This window comes from Microtus pennsylvanicus, chromosome 18 (genome assembly GCF_037038515.1).
Source record: "Microtus pennsylvanicus isolate mMicPen1 chromosome 18, mMicPen1.hap1, whole genome shotgun sequence".
Lineage (NCBI taxonomy): Eukaryota > Metazoa > Chordata > Mammalia > Rodentia > Cricetidae > Microtus > Microtus pennsylvanicus.
Window position 1 is genome coordinate 13,732,301 of NC_134596.1, and position 23,822 is coordinate 13,756,122.

Genomic DNA, 23,822 nt, shown 5'->3' on the forward strand with positions numbered 1-23,822 from the left:
AAGTGATGGATGGTTAAGGTGAGCAAACAAAGATTCTGTCTACAGAATTCTTATCATCTGCTAAGCGGAGGAGCATTGTAAACAATAGGCAAAGCCAGCTTCACCATGTGCTGTGAGATGAGGGGCTAGAGAAGTGTGTGTGTGTGTGTGTGTGTGTGTGTGTGTGTGTGTGTTTTATAAGAAGCTATATAGTCAACGGGCACGTATGTTAAGAGTATGTAAGTGTGTTCTGAGTGTAGTCACGACAGTGTAAGCAGTGGGTTTCAGATATGTTATAAGAAGTTTCAGTGAGGAATATTTAATTCTTGAAAATATGTTAATGAAAGCTTCTAAATAATAAAATAAAAAGAATTGATACTCATATACTAGAACACACCTTGAATGTGCCTCAAAGGGCAGGGAAACAGATCAATCCCATGAAGCTATTTACCACCAGGAGGTTAAGAAGAAGAAAAGAAATCAGTTGAGGAACAAGTCACCAGAGGGTGCTCCCTGGAAGGCCCTGGGTCTTGCACCTAACTTGTGAGCAATCTTAACTTCATGAGCACCGAATGCTCATCATCTTCCCAGCACTGAAGTACCTGTCAACTTCCTGTGCCAACTGGAGAGAGATGAAGGAGAAAAGGCCTGCCTATCATGTTTATGGCCAGAAAGAAGGATGGGAAATTACTCAACAAAGGAGAGTAGACTGTGAATTAACATGAATAAGAACAGAAGATAGACCTCGGCAAAGACCTCTGAAATGTGATCTTAACTTCAGAGACAATACCCAGAGTGAGGTAAGAGAAATGTGAGACCCCGAAGGGAAGGTGGTTAACCAACATGGAGTTCTCCCCTCAGGAGGACAATCTTCAGCACACCAGTCCTCCCCTCAGGAAGACAGTCCTCAGGACACCAGTCCTCCCCTCAGGAGGGAAGTCCTTGGCACATTAGTCCTCCCCTCAGGAAGACCGTCCTCAGGACACCAGTCCTCCCCTCAAGGGGACAGTCCTCGGGACACCAGTCCTCCCCTCAACGGGACAGTCCTCGGGACACCAGTCCTCCCCTCAAGGGGACAGTCCTCGGCACACCAGTCCTCCCCTCAGGAGGGAAGTCCTTAGGACCGATGCACATACTTGCTTAAATTTTCTCACTGGATGGAGGCCAGGGGAGTAGATCTTACCTGGAGGAAGATACTGGCAATGCCCAGATGCATTCACCAAGACATTGGTGTGGAATGTGGCATCAAACCGCTCATCAGCACTAGAAACAGGAAAAGGATTCATGAGCCAGAATCTCTAGGCAGTGCGTTTCTTACCGTCCTTAGATTGTCGTGCCTATGGGTCAGAAAGCTTTTTGAAGGTTTCCTGTTGGTAGCTGGACAACCCCATACCTGCCTGGGAGAGTCAATGTGACTTACCTGGAAGTCCTCTCAGTGAGGTGCCAATGGCCACTCCCATTTCATATGACATGTGATGTCCTGAGTTTCTGTTGCTACGATTAAAGAAGCTTAAAAAAATAAAGGTCTCTTTGGCTCACACCTCTAGGTTCCAGAAAAGTCAAGGCAGTAACAATGTATCCCATGCACAGTCCAGATCAGAGAGAATAAATGCAAGGACTCCCACTTCTCTCAGCCAGCTTTTTCCTTTCTCTCCCAGTCAGGCCTCCCTGCCGCCGTGTGACATTATCCCAGAGGAAACATAAATAGATATCTACTCATCCCAGACAAGGGACCAAGGACACACTTAAGTAAGGATACCTCCAAAGTCCAACTTGACGAACCAGTTAAGTTTTATGGGCGGCTATTCACAGGAATATTGGTTAGGGGTTGCTTACAGGGGCAGAGAAGACTCGAAATATTTGCACCATCAAAGTCTACCCCAGAATGGGTGACAGCTCAGAAAAGCTGGAAACATGGCGTACACTGCATAATCTACAGTAAGCCGAATAGTTTAAAGGGTGTCCAACAGCAATGTAGGCAGGAAAGGGTTGGTTGGTAGGTTACAGAATATCAACAATGGAAGCCAAAGCAGGAACCTAGAGGTAGGGACTGTAGTAGAGACCACAAAGTAATGCTGCTTCCTGGCTTACTCCAAATGGTTTGCTCAGCTTGCTTTCTTATACAAACACCTGCCTAAGGATGGTTACTATTGCTGTGGTGAAACTCCATAACAAAAATCAACTTGGGGAAGGAAGTGTTTATTTCACTCACAGTTCCAATATAACAACTCATCAACAAAAGTAGTGAGGGCAGGAACTCATTCACAGCAGGGACCTGATTTAGATGCCATAGAGGAGTGCTGCTTACTGGCTTGCTCTACTTGACTTGCTCAGACTGCTTTCAAACAGAACCTTTAACCACTAGCCCAGGGATGGACCATCCACAATTGGCTGGGCTTTCTCCCTCATCAGTCACTAATTAAGAAAATGCCTACAGCCTGATCCTACGGAGGCATTTTCTCAGATGAGGCTTCCTCCTCTCTGAAAACCAGCTCCTTTTTAGTTGACATAAAACTAGCCAGTACAGCCGGGCGATGGTGGCGCACGCCTTTAATCCCAGCACTCGGGAGGCAGAGGTAGGCGGATCTCTGTGAGTTCGAGACCAGCCTGGTCTACAGAGCTAGTTCCAGGACAGGCTCCAAAGCCACAGAGAAACCCTGTCTCGAAAAACCAAAAAAATAAAAAATAAAAAAAAACTAGCCAGTACAGGTAGTAGAGTCCAGTGGGCTGGGCCCTCACATATAAATCAACAATCAAGAACATGTCACATAGATAAAAATGCCACGTAGATAGGTTCATAGGCCAACCTGATGGGAGAAACGTCTCAATTGACATTCCTTCTTCTTCCAGGTGATTCTAGTTTGTGTCAACTTGACGAAACCTAGCCAGCACACCAAGCTTCAGGAGTCTCCTTTAAATGTAAAGGAACCAAACTGGAGCCGCACTCCTACTAACTACTCTATCTGCCTCTCACACTCAGGGCCTCCCACCCCAATGCTGGCAAGTGGAGACTGTCTATTACCACCACCAGAGCCGCGACATGACTTACGCTAGTCAATACTAAAACCATCTACCCTTCAGGATGATCAACCCAAGACAACCAAAGTAAACACCACTGCCTACTACTTTCTCTCTGTTCTGTACTTTCTACCTCACATCCGGCCCAGAGATTTGTCATGGTCCCCTCCTAGGATGCATTCTTTGTTGCTTTGGGAACTACTTGGAAAAACACAAAACAAAACAAATCTTGCTTAAGGATTCCTGCATTAGACTATAGCAGATTAAAGTCAATTCTGTGTATCCTTAAGACGCCAAATTTTATGTAAATAAACTGCCCCAAGAAAGCACCAGCAAGGATGAAGAGATAGCTCACTGGGGTCATGAGAACTGACCTCCCCTCGCAGGCACTCCCATAAAAAAATCAGGCATTGGTGGGCAGAAACAGGTGGCTCCACAAAGCTCTGGCAGCCGGCTTATGTAAAACAGAGAGCTTCCAGTTCAGTGAGAGGCCCTGTCCCAGCCAATAAGGTGAAGGATAATAGAGGAAGACACTGGGTGTCATATCTGGCCTTTGTGTGTGTGTGTGCGCGCACACACACACTCACACCTCTAAATAAATAGAAAACCCAGGCATCCAGTAAACTCACTGGCCACACAAAGTAATGTTCCTCTCCCTTTGACAGCCAAGAGCCCCAGCTGGGGCTGCCCGTGTGGACAGCACCTCAAGCAGCCTGCTCTGCGTCCAGGGTACCTCAGATAAACACTCGAGTCATAAGGCACGAATGATCCATCTTTCCCGGGAACCACAGAATCATGGGCAAAAATTTTAAAACATTTAAAAACAAATGTAAAACTGTGGCTGATGAAATAATTTTCAACAAATAGTGGGAGGTTCCACTGGTAAGCGCCAGGGAGATCAAGAACAAAATTGACGCATGCCACAAAGGACAAGGCCAGTAGAGCCCACACCATTGGCAGGAGCTCCACAGGAAGACAATAGACAGAGTGGGAGGGAGAAGCTGCCGAAGAAGGAAGGACACAAAGGAATTTTCTAAGCAGAAGGAAACCATTCAGTTGTGAAAGAAGAGAGACGTATTTACAAGAACATGAAGGCCACAGAGAGTTAGAGTCCCACACACCTGTCAATGGACAACTTTAGAAAAATTAGGGTAAAAACTGAGATGGATGGATGGATAGATGGATGGACAGGCAGACGGATAGACAGACAGATAAGAGTTTTATACTCGCCAGGCGGTGGTGGCGCACGCCTTTAATCCCAGCACTCAGGAGGCAGAGGCAGGCGGATCTCTGTGAGTTCGAGACCAGCCTGGTCTACAAGAGCTAGTTCCAGGACAGGCTCCAAAACCACAGAGAAACCCTGACTCGAAAAACCAAAAAAAAAAAAAAAGAGTTTTATACTCAACTGGGATGGGAGAACAGAGTCACTATATCATGCGATACTGATGGCTAGAAAATCAGAGGCCGATCTGGAGAGAGACACTCGGGTTGGCAAGAATCAGACAGAAGAAAGTGTGTTTAGGAACACAGATTTTTTTTTAAATTTTATTTCATTTTGTTTGAAGGCAGTGTTTTGCTGTTGTAGTCGAGCCTAGCTACAAACTCTGAATCCTCCTGCCTCAGTCTCGCAAGTGCTGAGACCGCAGCTGTGCACCACACCTGGCCAACATCATGGATCCAAGTAAAGCACATTTTAAAAATCTCATGAGAGGCAGTTCTTCTGTTCCTGTCAGGTCCACTGTTCTCTGTACGGTGTACTCAAAGAATCTCCTATTTCTTCGTATCCTTCTTCTCCTTCTTCTCCTTCTTCTCCTCCTCCTCCTCCTCCTCCTCCTTCTTCTTCCCCTTCCTCCTCCTCCTCTCCTCCTCCTCTTTCTCCTTCTCCTCCTTCTCTTTCTCCTTCCATCAATGAAAAAATAAAAGAAAGAAACTCAAAGGGGGAAACCTACAAGGATGTCAAGATTCAGATACAAAACAAAAATACAATGAAGTTTAAAGGGAGGGAGGGAAGCAATTCATCATGGATGGGCTGAAACTGTTACCAACATCTATGTTCTCACACCCAGCTCTGCAGGCGGAGACAAAAGATAGAAGCACTCTTGGCTACATCTTTACCTTTCAGTGGCTGCAGGAGCCTTGCTACATCACGGCTTCCACAATGATCCAGGATAGTACTGTGACTTTCAAACTAGTTCTCTGGAGCCCTGAGATTCTGGGGAGGCTCTTCGCGACCTCAGAAAACATTTTCTTTTTGTGGTTTATGAAAATGGATATAAAAATCATCCCACACTCAAATGACAGGATCTGAAGTTTTTGTGCTTCAAAGATAACTGGTGTATTCATGTGGCTCAGTTTCCTCCCTTCTGAGTGAAAAGTGTAGCAGGTTTTCCTTTTTTCTTCCCCTGAATACACACACATTTGAATCTCTTACACAAGTCACCACGTAAGACTTCAGCCTGGCTGGCATTGCCCTTTTAAGAAGTACACGTATGTACTTACAATTTCTCACAGTGAACCGGTGTTCCTCCCAAGGTTGGTGATCCATAACATCCACAGAAATTGTGAGGTGCTCACTGAAGCCGAGCGTTTTCATATGACATTTGATTTTTATATTAATAATAAATACCACCATGAACGTCTGTAAGATCCATGATTCAATTACGAAAACAAAAAAAGCAGTTCCTAAAAGCTTCCCCTTCAAGTGTTTAGATAAATTTAATTGAAGAGTTCTCAAGACCACAAGAGAAATGGGCTACACACAAGATAAAACGCTGTTGCCATTAGCAACGGCAAACCCGGGTGACTCCATGGCTTGTGAATATTGTTCATCCAAACAGAGCATTGAAATGGACTGGACTGTAACACGGCAGCTGCCATCCAAACAGACCCTTGCATTCAGGGTGGCAGCTTCACAGTTCTGTCCCAGGCAAGGTTCTTTTATCAATAAATAATACAAAAGTAAACTTGTGCTATGGATCTGTGCCGCTACCACTTACCTGCTCTGCACATTACGTCGAGATAAAAGGCAGGTTTGAAAGAGAAGGGGCCTGATGCAAAGCACGAAGGTTAAAAAATAGCTGTCCTCAGAAACTCAGGTGTGTAAGGCCAGTCATGGACCTCAGTGTCTCTGAATCAGTACAGGTGACCACATGGCTCAGCCCTGTACCAGCAGAGCTGCCCGACAGATATCAGAACACAGCAATGGCTGTGCAGTAATCTTCCAGGCTCAAAGCTTGAATGTTGAAAATACTGGAGGGCCGTCTACAGGACGCCACTTCCCTCTTTCCTCTGCGTCTGGGGCTATCTTAAGTTTTTCTGTCAGTGACTGGAAGATGCCTAGTTCTTGGGGACATCAGATCTGTCGTTACAGTCCCATCAAGAGCTGCCTTTCCAGGCTGCCTCAGCTCTCCACCAGGCAAGCAGGACAAGAACCTGTACGTGGTAGGAGGAGAGCTCTGAGCTCCATTCCCATCTCTACCCAATAAAGGACAATGAGGGAAAATCAATCAAATATTCAGATTAGGAATTCTCTATCTTTGAGATGGTCAGACGGGTTGGGCAGAGCTCTGCAGGTAAAAATGAGGAATCCGTGTCGCTGGAATGGGACATAATTGCATTACATACCCGGGGTAAACTGGGACACGGAGGCTTTGGGAAACTGAACCATACAGTCTATCCCCCAAGAAGTTATTCAGGAGAAAGGTCTTGGGTGCAAACTGAGGGAGACAATACAATACCACATTCTGCTTTCAGAAATGTTGTAAAAGCATAAGAAAGGATAATCTGCAGAACTCAGCTAGACAACAGAGGACAGGACTTACGGGTTTCCCTTCTGCACACCCCCCCCCCACCCGAGCTCCGACAGAGTACATGGTTCTGCACTCAGAGAAAATCTTGTCCTGGTCACTTCAGCTCTCTCTATAGCGCTGACATCCACCGCAGAGCACGAGCGACCAGTCCTGTGCTGAGAAGGTGAGAAGTGACCGTGGCACCCATAGAGGAGAAATCACTCAGCTGAGACAAACAATGAAGTAGCTAATCTCTAGGAGGCTCAGTCAGACCAACATCAGGGAGGCAAGTGTGTAGGAACAAAGGAAGAATTTTAAAAGGCATCCATGTGTACTGTCCTCTGCGTACAGGGTATACAGATATATATGAGCAAAACCCACCATGTGAGTTAAGGATGACTCCTCATAAATAAGGTCCCATGAGAAATCAGACCATTTTCTCTGAGTACCAAAAAAGGAGATTAAAGTATGATTTATCTAAAAAAAAACAACAACCACACACATACACACACACACACACACACACACACACAAAACACCACAAAAGAAGGCATTCAGAACACAGTGGATTTAAGGCACCATTGATTTCAAATTTCTTAAGAAAGACAAAAAATAGTTACCATTAACAAGGTAAAGTATAAAGCTGGGCTTTCATAATGTAAAAAACAGGTCTAGAGAAAAACCAGACGATGCGTATTCAATGATTTTTACATAGCTGTGTCTATACCTAAATATCTTGCATAGATTTTTGTTTTAGTTCTGCTTTTTTTCTAAGTGTGAAGAGTCTTCAATCAGCTATCCATGAAGTCTATCACATCCCATGACCAAAATCATTTGAAAATTATATAAGGTAGTAACCTTATTTCTACCTACCAGAGATCTAAGGAAGTATGACTGAAACACAGGTAGGAATCTTCCAGAATAGAGCACTCAAGAGAGAGAATAAAATAAAACTGTGGCTGCAAAGGGCAGAGGGGTTTCAGGAGAGAAGGAAATGGGAGAGTAACAGCTAGGCAGGGGGAATAACTTAATATACAACATGAAGTTTAAAAATAATAAAAGTTGTACTGTTTGGGAATTCCGATTAAATGAGTGGAGGTGGCTGCTCCCCCAGCCCTACAACATTCGAATGAAGTAGCTATGGCAGACAATGGACACATCATTTATTTCATTCCAGAGATATTTTTACATTTATATCCCCCCTAATATTCTGTTTCATGCCTTAAGTAGAAAGGATGAAACTTATTTTTGGAGTATCCTTTTTTTCCAATTACATATTACATTCAATATGATACTATGCATGTTTCTGTAATAATTACAGCTGAATTTAACATTGAAGGTTCCAAAAATGCTCCCAGTAACACAGGGTGATGCATGCTACTCAGCGACCACAACACCTCCACGTTTCTAGATCCAGCTGAACATCATTAGCACAAGGAAAGTGTTGACATACAGCAGGTCAAGCCCCTCAAACAGGTTCTTTCTCTTTAGAATTCTCTTACCTATTTGAGCTTTGGCTCCACATTATAAATTGCAGGATCTATCTGTCCAATCACATAAAGATCCTGTTGGGACTTTAGTTGTAAAAACATTGAATTTTGTTTGAGAAAATCTGCTGTCTTCATGGCATTGTGTTTTCCAGGCACACACTGATGGAATTAGACATTTAGGAGGGTCTTTTTCGATGTACACTGATGGTATTTAACACCTACAGATGCTGGCCATGAAAACTGTCATGTTACATTTTTTAAGTGTCTGTTGTAAGAGAATGTAAATATATTCTATGTTTTCGTCGCCCCCTCCTTGTTGTGGAACATTAGTTTAAGATATGTTACACTCATTTGTACTGTGGAATATTTGTTTAATGATGAAAAGATGTGTTGCATTCTTTAATTCTGTAAAGCTGCGTTACTGTGCCTGTCTAAACACATGACTGGCCTAAGAAAGAACTGAATGGCCAATAGCTAACCAGGAGGAGAGAAACAGACAGGGTTGGTGGGCAGAGAGAATAAACAGAACACGAAGAGAAGGAGCGAGAAAAGGAGGAGAGGAGGATTCCAGGGGCCAGATACCCAGTCAGCCACAGAATAAGAAGGAAAGAAATACAGAATGAAGAAAGATAAGAACCCCAGAAGCAAACCATAAAGAGAAACGGGATACTTTAAGTTAGAAAAGCTGGCCAGAAACAAGTCAAGCTAAGGTCAGTCATTCGTAAGTAAGAAAAAGACTCCATGGATTTATTTGGGATCTGGATGGTGAGCCCCAAAAGAGTAAAAACAAAACAAAATAACAACAACAACAACAACAACAAAATCTATATTCCCCTATCTAATATATTTTGTGTGGATAGACTTCCTAGGAAAATACAGTCAATGAACCGTGTGCTTTCTTCTTTTCCAGCCTTCTATGCTTTCTCATTTAAAATTAAGTGGTTTCTAGGAATTTATTTACATGATGGCAAGTAACAGTTTTATATACCATAGTTACTGACTACTCAAGGAGTATTTTCATAGCTCTCCTGTGGATACCAGAAACAGCCGATGGCACCAGCTACGATGTGTGTTTTTATGTATATACCTACCTTTATTGAAGTTTGATTTGTAAATTAAGCATAGTGAGATCACCAATAGCTAAGAAATTTAGGCATGATACATGCCTATAATCCCAGGATTTGGACTTGAAGATGTATCGTGAATTTGAAGAACGCTTGGACCGTTAGCAAGCTCTTATCTCCAACAGATTTAGTAGGGAAACATTTTAATTAAAATGTAAGCATTTATGTTTGTAAGTCTTATAAGGGTGAATTTTCCTGTATTATTTTTTAAAAAGCAGATTGATGAATATTATTTTTTAAAAAGCAGATTGATGAAAAGACAAGCCAGTCTGAAAGACAATATCTGTGAAAGAGCCATCTGGATAGAACAAGTTACCAAGCCATACAGAGAACACTTAAAATTCAACAATGTGGAAAGAAACCCACTGAAAAGATGGGCCAGATAGTTTAACAGACATGTCACCCGAGAGAAATATAACAAGGAGCATATGAAAAATGTTCCTTACAGTAGAATCTGGGAAATACAAATTAAACCAGACACCATTACATACCTATAATGGCTAAAATCCAGGATGATAACAGCAAATGTTGGTAAGGATGTGGACTAGAAAAGACACCCCCACCCACTCCCCATTGCTGCTGGGAACACAGAACAGTAAGCTGCTTCGGAAGAGTTTGGCAGTTTCTTATCCAACTAAACATACTCTTTATCAACAAATCTAACAATTGACTTCTGGAGTCTCCCCAAAGGAGTGGAAAACTTGCACCCACAAAACTATGCAACTGTTCAGATCAGCAACAAACTCGGACACTAGTAACCACATGCAACCACCTTCTTGACTTTTGAAATCATTCCCCAGGGCGTGTCTATCAGGTCTTTTCAAAAATCAATATTGGAGATGTGTATTCTATTTTTCTTATTCAATGATTTTCTAGTCTTTATTATTTCTTCTTTTTCTCTTAAAACTATCGACACTTTCTTGAGAATGGTATTTAAGTCATGAATTTTCGCTTTAAGCCATTTCTAATGTGAGTATTGGAAGATACATACTTCTACATATCTGCATGGGAAGTGAACTTATTAACAAGTTTTACAGTGCCTACTGGGGAATGGACTTTTTGGATACTTGCTTTTTGTAGTTTCTGCTTTTGCTTTCACCCTCACACGTATGTGGTTTAGTTCTTACTATTAATGGATTTTTCCTCTTTAGTCTCTGCTGACGGATTTTTGTTTTGTTTTGTTTATCGTTGTTACTTTGTTTTTGTTTGTAACCAGCAGACTAATCCATGTAGTTTTAAGAGTTTAGCTGCGATGGGCTGTTTCTATTATTCCTACTCACTCACTGTATTTCCTCCTTTTCCTAGTTCCCTCCCCTTTTACTTCCTCTATGGTGGATAAATATACAACGCTCGCATTTCTGCTGGTAGTATTCGATCATTTTTAAATTGTGTCTGTTACTAAAGTTGGCGTCTCTATGGTCTTCCCGGGCACCGGATGAGCACCTCACACCGTACACTGTATAAACACTGGCCCTCACACCACTCTTTTCCAATATTTTGATTCCACCTCTGCTTTTTCATTGGTCTTGAACCCACAGCCTTGTACATACTAAGCAGACATTCTATCTCTGATCTACTCTTGCCCTCTTTGTTTTTAATATGATTTTACCTTTTTATCTCTTAAGTTCAACGTTGTTTCTATTAAGCTAATCCCTCACCCATTTACCTGGATTTTTAAATGACTTACTTTTTTCACTCTTCTCCCACCTCATTCCTACACTCCTGGATCTCTCTTCTGGTCTCTTCTTTTACATCTCTGTGCATCCTGCATAGTAAATTTCTTTAGTCTTTGTTTCCTTAGAGACATCCAGATTCACCCTCCGTACAAAGCATGGACAGAATTCTAGGTTGACAATAATTTCCTTTTAATGTTTAAAAGTATCACTATAGTGTGGGACACCTATTGCCGCATTTAAAAAGCTCCGGGTCTGCCTAATTGCCACCCTCCCTCATTTGGTTATCTTTTTCTCTATCTTCTCCCACAGCCTCCTTTGGCTTCCCCATTGTATTTGCTCAGCATCTCTTTGGCTCCTTTCTTATTACACATCTCTCCCCAGACTCCCATCTCCTGAACCCGAGGATTTCTGTTTTAGACTGATATTATTAAATTCTTAGCAATTCTTGTGAATCATGTCCTCTGTACAGAAAGCACTGGTTCAGTGGAGCGCTCCCCTCCCCCCACAGCACACGCTGGCCTTGGCTGCTTCCACCCAGGCGCTGCCTGCCTGAGCTATTCTGCAGCTCCTTGTGGATTGCAGGCAGTTGGCATATGTGGAAACTGAGCTTTCTGGGGGTGGTGTAATTAGAAGAGCTTGACTCCCTACCTGCCCATTACAGACAAACAATTTTTGTGTTCATTTCTAAATCTTTTTATGTCATGTAAGTCTGTACTAGTTTGGCTTTTCCACTGAACTGTCCAAAGCATCTGCCTCACCCTATGTGACTTAATACATTCGGCAGCATGTTCCCTTTTCTGTCTGTACGAAAGTCGGACCTTCCCCAGTTTTCTACGCAGTGTTCGCCAGGCTATGTGGAAATACCTGCTGATCTGGCTAAGTCTAGGAACCCAGTGTCTTCTAATAAGAGCTCAGCGTTCCAGAAATGATCCACAGTTTACCTAATCTACAGTTAGCGGTGCCGCCTCTCAAGGGCTACCGACACATGCGCAGCATCAGCGAGGACCTGGTGCAGAGATGCAGGGACGGCCGCTGTCACATCAGTTCCACAGCTGCCTCCCATTCTTCCCACTTCCCTCTGACTCAGACAGGAAATTGCTTCTGCTCCATCAAGGGCATCTCACCTGGCATCCCAGGCCAACAATGAGTCCTCTAATTGGATGACTATTTCTCGTTTCAACTAGTTTTACTTGATTCTTGCTTTTTAAAGGCGACGAAGCTCTTTTCTGGTGTTTCCAGCTCTTAATTGTGTTTAATTACGTCCCTTTCACTGTGTTTGTAAATGCTTACCCAAAGCCATCTGATTCTTTATTTTGTAATTATAACTTAAAAGAGTTCATTTCCAGCAGTTTTTAAAGTTGTCTAAATCCCCAGTGCCTTTCTGTGTAAGTTTTTTTTTTGTTTTTTTGTAACATACACAGAGGATATCGAGTCATCAAAGCTGGCTCAAAGGGTAAAGTTAACTTTTTACCCAATGTGAAAACCCGAGCTTGATCTTGGATACCTACATGGCAGAAGAAGGGAACATCTGCTTGTCCTCAGATCTCCACATGTGTGCTGCCATGTATGTTTGCACATGAGTGTACACGTGTGTACCCCCCCAAATTAAAAATGTAATAAAACTAAGGAGGTTAAGTTTACGAGACACAGACACATCCTGGTGGAGTAAGAAAGGGAGGAGAGGAATGAGTGCAACCTGCGACTCCCTCGCAGCCTCTCTCTACAGGCACCTGAGGAGCACTACACTCAGTATCCCAGCAGCCTGAGCCATTTGTTAGTCGGAAGAGCCCACGACGCCAGTGCTGGCTCACTACCCCCATGTTGGAGCAGGGCACATGCAGATTACTGGCTAGCACACTGGGATATTTCTATGGGGCACGTCATCCCATGTGATGAACCCAAAGGACTGCTCTCAAGTTCTTCAGAGCTTTTCAGCTCCCACCACTTTGTCATGCTGATGTAAGTGGACCGAGGCTGGTCTGTGTGATGTCAGTACCAAGAATAGCATACACCTCATTTCCTTTACAAACTCATGGAAGACAGCCCACTTCCGGCACAGCCCCAAACAACCAAGCTTTCTTCCCACCTTCCTTTGCTATAGATTGGAATTCCCCCCCATCCCCACTTCCTAGTGAGCAGGCTTTGTTTGATCTCAGCCCCCTAGGTTCCACCCACTTCAGCAGGCGTGGGAGAGGATGCACAGGCTGTCCTCCTGCCTTGGTGGGTACTTAGCTTTGGGACTGGCAACTGTTGATTGAATTTACCAGAATGGAGTTTGGGAGGAAGAGCTGGGCTTAACCTCTCCAGCCTGTTCGTAGCTTTCACGTTCCTTGTTACACAGTAACCCACTTATCCCACAGCATTCTATGTGAAGGAGTTCATGAGATAAAAATAAATTTCAGTTCCCAAGTCACGTGATCCAGTGTGCTCTACCAGCTTTAAGCCCAAGGGGAAAGAGGAGGAAAGAAAATTTTGGCCAGTTAGAAAGACAATACTATGATGAATATTATTATGTATGCAAGACTCACTGCTGTAAGATTTACCTGCAGGCATTGCTGCTGCCTTAGGCCAGCCTGACCTCCCTACCAATGCATGCAAACTAAGATCTTCCTGAACCATTTGAAGCACAAAGTTCATGCTGAGGTTTGCCGGTGACTAACTGGAAAGTAACTGGTCTATTTTGTTGTTGTTTTGAGACATGATCTTGTTAAATAGCCTACACACAGCCTTCATTGGGCTATCACTGATCTATGTTTAGGCGTATGGATTAGAGCTGTGAGCCACCACACCTGGCCATATATAATAATACATATATATATTTATATATACATATAAAAATATATATGTACATATATTTAAGTATTTCTTTTTAGTAAAGAAACTGACCAATGCTAATCTGAATAAATTCCAAATAAACTAAGTGTATGCTTTCAGAAAAACAGCAGCACTATGACAAGATAAAAGAGAAAAAAAATCGAAGGGAGCTGTAAGATTAAAAAGGTAATGAACTCTTTAGGTTAGATGGCAGGAGTGAGTGGCAGTCAAATACAAACAGGGAGAGAACAAAGCTGGCTCCAACCCAAGTCTCTATCTGCCCTTCTGTGGATGCACGGGCATGTGCAAACATTCCCACCTCTCCCTTCCTCTCTCCACTCCTCTTTGATGGATACTGGGGGGAAGGGGCTGCCTGTACAGCAGGGAACACTTACTATTGTTTAAAGACACAAAGGCTATGGTGTCTCCTTGTGGCAGCCCGCATGGCCTAGGCATCCTTCTAAGCCGGGCAAATAACTGCACATAACACACAAAAGTGAGACAGCTGTGAAAGGCGCAGAGAATCCAGAAGAGCGCAGACAACATTCTGTGCCGGGAAGAATCACACCAGGCTAACACCCCAGACCTTTCTATTTGTCTCACATATTCTAGAGTATGATCTGCGGAGGGCAGTACCACAGATACAGGAGCCAAAACAACTCCAAGAATTCTCATTCTCGCTAGGAAAATGATATATAGACAGTAGCCCCCCCCCCCCCAAATGCAGAAACCAAGTTGTCCCTTCATCACAGGTCCAGGGAAGGTCTTCTGCTCTTTGATTTTATCAGATGAGAAAAAAAAACAGACTTCCAATATATGGTTAAAATGATGCTAGAAAAGACCAAGTCAGGGTACAGAGCTTTCCAATCTGCAGCGTCAGCAGAGGACACTCAGGGAACTGAGACTTCCTTCTTGCTCCTCCTGCAGTAACAAGAGCCCTTGTCTTTCTGGTATTAGGGGGAGCTGCCTATGAAGCCTTGGCATGATCTCTACTGGATGAGATGAGCTGATACCTTCTTCCTCCGCTTTTGATCTCATTAAGTAATGCCCAAAGTGTCCACAATATAACACCCTTTTGTCTACTGGATAAAGCCTCTGGAACAAATTAAATTCTACAAATGCCCACCACCTCAAAATGGAAGAGTGTCATCAAACAGGATCTGAAACCTTCATCATGGAATTCCCTACTTCACTGTAACCCTGATGTCACTACTAATGTGTGAATGCCTTGACTTACGACTTTCATTTTCTGACTATAAAAAGCTCATGTAGCTACTTCTACAGTGGAACATGTTATTCAGGGAAACATCTATCCAAGATTCTCTTGAGCCATAGTAGCTCATGTTTGAATAAACTTTCTCTTATTCCATTAAAAAAATAATCATCCATATCAAAAATCTAAGAAATTCTTAACTCTAAGAAGAAAAGAAAAGTGGTATATGCTGAGACTAGATGGTACATCCTAGAATTCTGGAATTCTCTGACATGACTTTTAAAATCACTCCCACAATAATGTGACAGACGGGAATGAGGAGTGTTCCTGAAATAAAGCAGAAAGGACAAGTTCTCAGCAAGAAAGAACAGGTAAAAGAGAAGCTAAGCAGGAAATTGGAACTACAAAATAGAATAACTGGGGATAGAAACACATAGGCAGGGCTCAGTGGAAGAGCAGAGAGAGCCACAGAACAAATGGGTGTCTTGAAGGTGGGTGGACAGTTTCCAATGTGAACTATAGGTCACAGAGAAAAGTGTCTTACCAAATGAGAACAAAGTCCTGGGTGCATGAAAGATCCAGGAACATTTGTGTCCAGAGAGTCAGTCTCAGAGACAAAAAGATATGACAGAAAGCGAGAGCAAAATTATTTGAAGAAGCAACAGCTAAAAACTTTCTCAAATTAAGCAAAAGACATCAATCTACAGAGTTAAGAGGCTAAGACCTAAGTTGAACCCAAAGAAAATCAGGCCAATACACATCATGATCAAACACCTGAAAGCTGAGAGGAAGAGGGAACCTTAGAGCAGCGGCAGGTAAAGCTAGAAGAACCCAAAACAAAATGCCAGGTTTAACCAGAGACCAAAGGAGGTGCATAAAGTGCTCAAGTGCCGAGAGCCTGCGGCTGACAGCATGGGACACTGGCCTTGGAGACACTGCTCGAGGAATAATGAAAAGATGCTGAGACTAAGCGAGCTGATAACCAGGGAAATCACTCTGGGGGCAAGGAAGTTCTTGAAAACAGAAAATAAAGAAGATGATAATGTTTTTATGTTTGAACCAGTAAAAGAGTATAAATACTATTATACCACAAAACTTGATCTATATGTAACAGATAATACTCAAAACCACCCTAGGACAGGTAACCAGATACGTTCAAAACATTATATAAACACTTTCTCATTTTTTTTCTAAAAAAAAAATTAGGCTGACCCATAGGAAGGCAGGGAAGATGAAACAATGGAATAAAATACATATAAAGCAAAGATGACTACAGGCCAGCAGACGAAATAGACCTTAGAGCTCAGGAAAGTGTGAGAGACGGATGTAAATCTATCCAGTGATAAAAAGCTCAATCCATCAAGAAGACATAGCGATCAAAACTGTGTTTCCAAATAGGAAAGCTGTAAAATCTACACTATGTTTGCAGGCGTCAACACTTCTCTTAGTAAGAGATGTCAGGACAACTAAGCAGTGGGGATGCACAGGGACACTGACAACTATCTACCAATGGGATTTAATTTGAATTTACAAAACTGACTACAAAAACAAGGATTTTTTTTTCAGCCCCTTTAAGCACTGAACAGGACAGACATATCCTGAGCCACAAGACAGACCTCAGTAAATTTAAAAGAAGTGAAACATCAAAGTGGTCACAATGGACTCGAACAAAATGTGAGTTATAGGAAGATAACAGAAAAGTTTTCACACCCGTGGAAATGAAATACTAATTTGTAATCCATAACCCAAAGAGATATCAGCTGGGAAACTCAAAATAATAAAATAAAAATTAAAAAAAAACCACAAAAAACTGAATAAAACTAACATGCGGCCACAACAGGGACTAGGGAGAGAGTTCAGTGTTACTCAAGTGTGAGGACTCAAGTTTGCTAAACAGGACTTGTGCTGAAAAAGAAAGTTAGACACGGTGTTATAGAGTTCTAGTACTGGGATCTAGCCAGCAAGATCCCTGGAATGTGTTGGTCAGGAACACTTAAATAATGACACCTACCTTTGTTCTCCACATGCATGAACACACACACACGCACACGCACACGCACACACCCATGCATATCAATGCATATAATTTTCTAGGAGTGGTAAGAAGAATGTTACTAAAGTCAGTGTTCCCATCAGGAAGAGACAGTCTGAAAGCCACACTCTCTGCTCCCACATCAAAACTCCATGCGAAAAGGAAGAAGCCAGGTAACAAGAAGGAAGAAGAGATGAGCAGTAATCCATACAACTGGGAAGAGTAGGAACAGTAGTGAGAACCAACTAGACAGAACCAGTTTCCTGGAAAGATCTATGAAGCTGACAATCCAGGAAATGATTCTGGGTGAACCTATAAACCTACAGACTAGATATCAAAACGATGGCACTGGGGAGGAAGACACAAACCTCCCCACACATTAACAACATAGATGGAGCACATTTGTTTATTCCTTCAAATCCACAGCTCTCCCAAACTCAGCCAATGGATATGAGTAAGCTGAACAGCTCTAAAACAATCAAGCAAGACGTTAGTTGATTCTTTAGAAAAGTTTACAAAACCAAATATCTAGATTCTGGTGGTTGCCCAGGAGAATTCTTTCAACTATTTTTTTTTTTTTTAAAAAGTGGGTAGAAATTCTACTCTCCTCCAGAAAACAAAAGAGGAAGGACCAATTACCAACTCAATGCATATTAAGAGGTCAGCATTATTCTGGCATCCGAACTCCATAAAGACTGTACAGAAATAAGAAAATGAGACAAAAGCCCAAACTAAAGCATCTATCTTCCCTCAGATAGAAATCCTAGCAGATCTGCACACACAGATCAGTGGCAGCCGCAAATAGAGTCCACAGCTTGTTCTGCTTCCTAAGAACATCAAAAGAACTGTCAGAGGCACAACACACCTCTCCTATTAACTGAAGATGTGCACGGAATTCTGCAATGACTCGTTAGGGTCGAGTATCGATGAATCCATGGGAGAAACGAGCACCACAGCCACTGCAAGACTGATGGAGGAAGGTCATTGGTTAATTATAATAAAGAAACTGCTTGGCCCTCATAGGTTAAAACATAGGAGGGAGGAGTAAACAGAACAGAATGCTGGGAGGAAGAGGAATGAGCTCAGAGGCCATGTTCCCCTCTCCCGGGCAGACACGATGAAGCAAGCCGCCAGGTCAGACATGCTGGATCTTTCCCCGGTAAGACCGGTGCTACACAGTTTATTAGAGATGGGTTGATAGGGATATCAGAATTAGCCAGTAAGGGCTAGAGCTAATGGGCCAGGCAGTGTTTAAAAGAATACAATTTGTGTGTTGTTATTTCGGGGCATAAGCTAGCCAGGTGACCAGGAGCTGGGGCGGCAGGAACACAGCCCGTAGCTCCTACTACACAAGACAGAAGCATTAAGATGGCTGCATTCAGGGTCCTGTTCCTTCTCCATAAGCCCCATGGGGAGAGCACTGTTCATCACTCATTTGGTTTTCTGGGGACAGCAGGAGGGCAGACAAGACTGTAATTGAGGTTAGTGCATGGGCTGAAACACAGCTTTCGGCCACCCAATTCTTCCTGGCTTCCATCTAATTAAAGCGATGCAAGCTGATATTCACGCTCAGTGGGGCAGAGTCTCGCACAGTTGGATCCAGGGGAATGACTCTCAGGTGGGAGACGACCAAACTTCACATTCCATACCTGCCATATCAGACCCAGTAAGACACAGACCAAACTCCAGTTGTTAAACATTCAGGAGCTTCTCAGAGATAAGAGAAAAAGAGGCAGATGTCACAAAGAGTTGTAGGCTCCTTAAAACAGGATGAGATGAGGTACAAAGGACCAGACAAAACTGAGAAGTTTCTGTAAGGCAAAGGATACGGTCAGTAAAACAAAATGGCAACTGACAGAATGGAAGAAGATCTTCACCAACCCCACATCAAACAGAGGATTGATCTGCAAAATACACAAAGAACTCAAGAAACTAGACATCAAAATACCAAATAATCTAATAAAAATACAGACCTAAACAGAGAACTCTCATCAGATGAATCTTAAGTGGCTGAAAGACATTCAAGGAAATGTTCAACATCCTTAATCATCAAAGAAATGCAAATCAAAACAATTCTGAGATTCCTTACACTTGTCAGAATGGCCATGATCAAAAATACTGATGACAACTTATGCTGGAGAGGTTGTGGGGTAAGGGTAACACTCCTGCATTGCTGGTGGGAGTGCAAACTTGTACAACATCTTTGGAAATCCTATGGTGATTTCTCAGAAAATTGGGAAACAATCTACCTTAAGGCCCAGCAATATCACTTTTGGGTATATACCCAAAGGATGCTCAATCGTACCACAAGGACATGTGTTTAATTATGTTCATAGCAGCATTATTTGTAATAACCAGAACCTGGAAACAAGCTAGATGCCCTTCAATTGAAAAATGAATGAAGAAAATGTGGTACATTTCACAATGGAGTATTTACTACTCAGTGGTTAAAAAATAATGACAATATTGACATTTGTAGGCAAATGGATGAATCTAGAAAAAAAACATATTGAGTGAGGTAACTCAGACCCAGAAAGACAAATCTAATATGCACTCACTCATAAGTGGGTTTTAGGCATAAAACAAAGAAAAACCAACCTACAGTCCACAACCCAAGAGAACCTAGACAACAAAGAGGACCCTAAGAGAGACATATATGGATCTACATAGGAAGGAGAAAAGACAAGATATCCTAAATTTGGAGCATGGGAGACACAGGAGAGGGTAGATGGGGTGAGGGGAGGAAGGGAGGGGAGTGGAGAAAAATATATAGCTCAATAAAACAATTAAAAAAAAAGAATTCTGGAGCACACCAAGATTGTCAAAGCCAATCTGGGCTCTACTCTTAACTCACTTTGTATACAATGACTGCAGGTGGGCCTTGGTGAGTGTGTTCTACCTGGTACCTGGTAGTTCTAGAACCTTGATCCTCAGATCCCCATGCAGCAATCCTGCTGCAGCATCCAGCTGTTTCCCAGCACACACTGGAGGCAGGAGTGGGGTGTGGAGAAGAGTACAATCTGCTCCGGAGCGGTTTCCCTCTACTGAGTCCCCAGTTTGTAGCCTCCTAAAATGATAATGTACACCAGATTCTCCCCCTCCACATTTTACGGTTATCAGCACTAATGTAAGCAAGGCATATTCCACCTCAGTTCACTGAGCTTTCTTCAACAGCTAACTCAGCTGTTAACTCATCCATGCTTGAATCTCATATCAGTCCAAGTTCATCAGTTGAGTAATCACCTAGAAGTAATGACATCATTGGTTCATACTCATAATATTGAAATCTCTTATTTTTAACTCTCTTGGTGCTCTGCTTGGGACTCCATCACAGCAGTAAACATGGGAGTGTCGCTATTAACTATGCTATTCAGAGACCTCCAGCAGACACAACCAAAAGAATATATCATGAATACGGGACTTAAAAAGTCAGTTTACATGATCAGAGAGCAGATAGTTCTGTGAGTTGGAGGAAATCAACAGATACTCAATCAAAACTGAGGCCTCAGAATAACAGGTGCTAATGATGCTTCCCCAGTCTGAAGCTGAGGCCTGGAAGCTTTGGCGAGCCAAGATTCAAAGGCTGGTGGATCTGCAGTCCAATTGATGCTCCAGAGAACGGCAGTGACATCACTCCTCCTATGCAACTGTGGAGCCTCTGTTCTTCCGTTCTTCATTCCATCAGCCACAGCCTATCAAGTGCCATTCACACACAGAGCCATCCTTCCCCTCCATTGCCCTCCACCTCCTCACCATCTCTGGAAACAGGCACACCTAGGCATCCTCAGCCCAGTCAAACACACAGGTAAAACCAACCCTTCCGTGACTGACATTGCTTTGGAGCCGCTATGCAGAAAACCAAACTCTAGTTGGCTCAAATCACAGCCTCTGAAACATTTTCCACTTGTGACTCTTTTCCAACAGTTTTACACAACCTGGGTAGAGAGGCATATAAAATATGTGCATAAATCGAACATTTACTGACTCAAAAATCATAAAGAATTTTATTGGATGCTCATATAGCCCAAGCCATCCTTGAACTCACTATCTAGCTGAGTGTGGCCTTGAACTCCTGAAACCCCTACTTCCCCAGCCCAAGGGCTAGGATTACAGGTATGTTCACCACTAAAAGTGTGTTGTAAAACAGTTATTTATAGTTTTTCATCATAGATGAAAATATATTGGCATACTAATAAAACATACATTCATCTATTTTTAATTATTTAATTAAAATATTAATTATTAAACCTTGGCAGAAATTCAGTACCACATGCCAAAGAGAATTTTCAGTTGATTGATATTTTGATTTTATAATCATAAATGTTGAGAACGTCACCTCACAACACTAGCAGAAGACTGTTTAGAGTCACCTCAGAAATTCTTGGAAATTCCATCCTAATCCTTGGCCAAAATTCATCTAATATTTGTTTTATGAGCCCAAGTTAGCAACTCAAACAGCAATTTTAAAAAAAATCACCCTTCCTAACACAATAGAATTTAAAAAAATATTATTTTGACACATGCTAAGAAATGACAGTAGGACAATACCAAGTCTGTTAAAGATGCTGTTTCTGTAAGAGTAGAAAACTTGTGTGGTTCTTAAAATCCACAGGTGACAAACACAATGGTCCTGAATCTAAGCTGAAATGTTTTAGGCATGATCCCATCAACACCAGCTGATATGAGAGCATACGCAGCGTCTGTGTGCTGTGTTCTGAGCCAGGCTGCAGTGCAGCTGTACAGTGTGTGTTGTGTTCTAATCCAGGCTGCAGTGACACTGTACAGTGTGTGTTGTGCGTTCTGATCCAGGCTGCAGTGAAGCTGTACAGTGTGTGTTGTGTTCTAATCCAGGCTGCAGTGAAGCTGTACAGTGTGTGCTGTGTTCTGAGCCAGGCTGCAGTGCAGCTGTACAGTGTGTGTTGTGTTCTGATCCAGGCTGCAGTGAAGCTGTACAGTGTGTGTTGTGTTCTGATCCAGGCTGCAGTGAAGCTGTACAGTGTGTGTTGTGTTCTAATCCAGGCTGCAGTGAAGCTGTACAGTGTGTGTTGTGTGTTCTCAACCAGGCTGCAGTGAAGCTGTACAGTGTGTGTTGTGTTCTAATCCAGGCTGCAGTGAAGCTGTACAGTGTGTGTTGTGTTCTAATCCAGGCTGCAGTGAAGCTGTACAGTGTGTGTTGTGTTCTAATCCAGGCTGCAGTGAAGCTGTACAGTGTGTGTTGTGTGTTCTGATCCAGGCTGCAGTGACACTGTACAGTGTGTGTTGTGTTCTAATCCAGGCTGCAGTGAAGCTGTACAGAGTGTGTTGTGTGTTCTAATCCAGGCTGCAGTGAAGCTGTACAGTGTGTGCTGTGTGTTCTGATCCAGGCTGCAGTGAAGCTGTACAGTGTGTGTTGTGTTCTAATCCAGGCTGCAGTGAAGCTGTACAGTGTGTGTTGTGTGTTCTCAACCAGGCTGCAGTGAAGCTGTACAGTGTGTGTTGTGTTCTAATCCAGGCTGCAGTGAAGCTGTACAGTGTGTGTTGTGTTCTAATCCAGGCTGCAGTGAAGCTGTACAGTGTGTGTTGTGTGCTCTCAACCAGGCTGCAGTGAAGCTGTACAGTGTGTGTTGTGTTCTAATCCAGGCTGCAGTGACACTGTACAGTGTGTGCTGTGTTCTAATCCAGGCTGCAGTGAAGCTGTACAGTGTGTGTTGTGTGTTCTGATCCAGGCTGCAGTGACACTGTCCAGTGTGTGTTGTGTTCTAATCCAGGCTGCAGTGAAGCTGTACAGTGTATGATGTGTTCCTAGCCAGGCTGCAGTGAAGAAGTGACATAGATTCGCTGTGCATTTGAAGTTTCAATTAATTTTCAGTTGTTCAGAAACCCTTAACTGTTGCCAGTTTTTCATAATGTCTATCTGCATTCAGTTAGGTAACTGGATCAGGGTCATGGCATCCAGTTTAAAGACCTAAAACTTAAAAAGAAAGACTTAAAACTGGCAGTTCTGAAAAGCTGAGAATAAAATGTGAAGAAACTAGCAGGCCCAGTACTAGAAGTACGCACTCTGTGGTTTGCAGGGGCATGTCTCCTTACTACATCTATCTGCCAGAGAGCCGAGGAAGCATAGTCCTACGTATCTCTTCTCATAGAGGTCCTGAAGCCATTTATGAGGGCCCCGCCCAATGACCTCATTGCCTCCCAAACTTCGCACCCTGATACCAGCCACTTGGGGGTTGAGAGTTCAATGTATGACTGAGTCAGGAATACAAATACACATTTAAGACATGTCACCCCTGTCTAAGATGTGGCTCCATCTTACCAGATGTAGGCTGTGTTTGCCATGGGTGTTCCTGTGAACAGCTCTTAGCTAATGGTGAATGTTGTCATCTCATTTTAGTGTGATTTGAAAGTAAATACTGCTTTTTAAAAAGAAGTGTTTCAAGCCTGCTTAAGATAACTTTTATCCTTTGGGTACAGATCCCTCTTTATATATTTTAATTGTCTTATCTAACAACTCACCTTTCCTGAGACTGGTTTTCACCAGTTTCACCTTGGTGATGAATTAGTATTGACTGCTTGGCCTTTGAAGCCACATGACTGTGTTACTAGGTTTTCTCAACAGAATTTACTGTAAGCAGCATGGAATATCTACCATGTCTTCTCACGCACTTTGTCTCTAATCCATATTTGTCAAGTAAGAATGTTAAACCCA

At 42.8% G+C, this 23,822-nt stretch overlaps 1 protein-coding gene across 2 annotated transcripts in view; it reads right to left on the reverse strand.

Annotated features, from left to right (window-relative positions):
* Positions 1-23,822, reverse strand: part of LOC142837536 (neuronal acetylcholine receptor subunit alpha-7) — a 105,812-nt gene that overhangs the window by 17,814 nt on the left and 64,176 nt on the right. For both annotated transcript variants that reach the window (XM_075952665.1, XM_075952666.1), the window contains one exon: positions 1,163-1,242. In XM_075952665.1, coding sequence (XP_075808780.1) covers positions 1,163-1,242 — 80 coding nt within the window. The remainder of the gene's footprint in view (positions 1-1,162; positions 1,243-23,822) is intronic.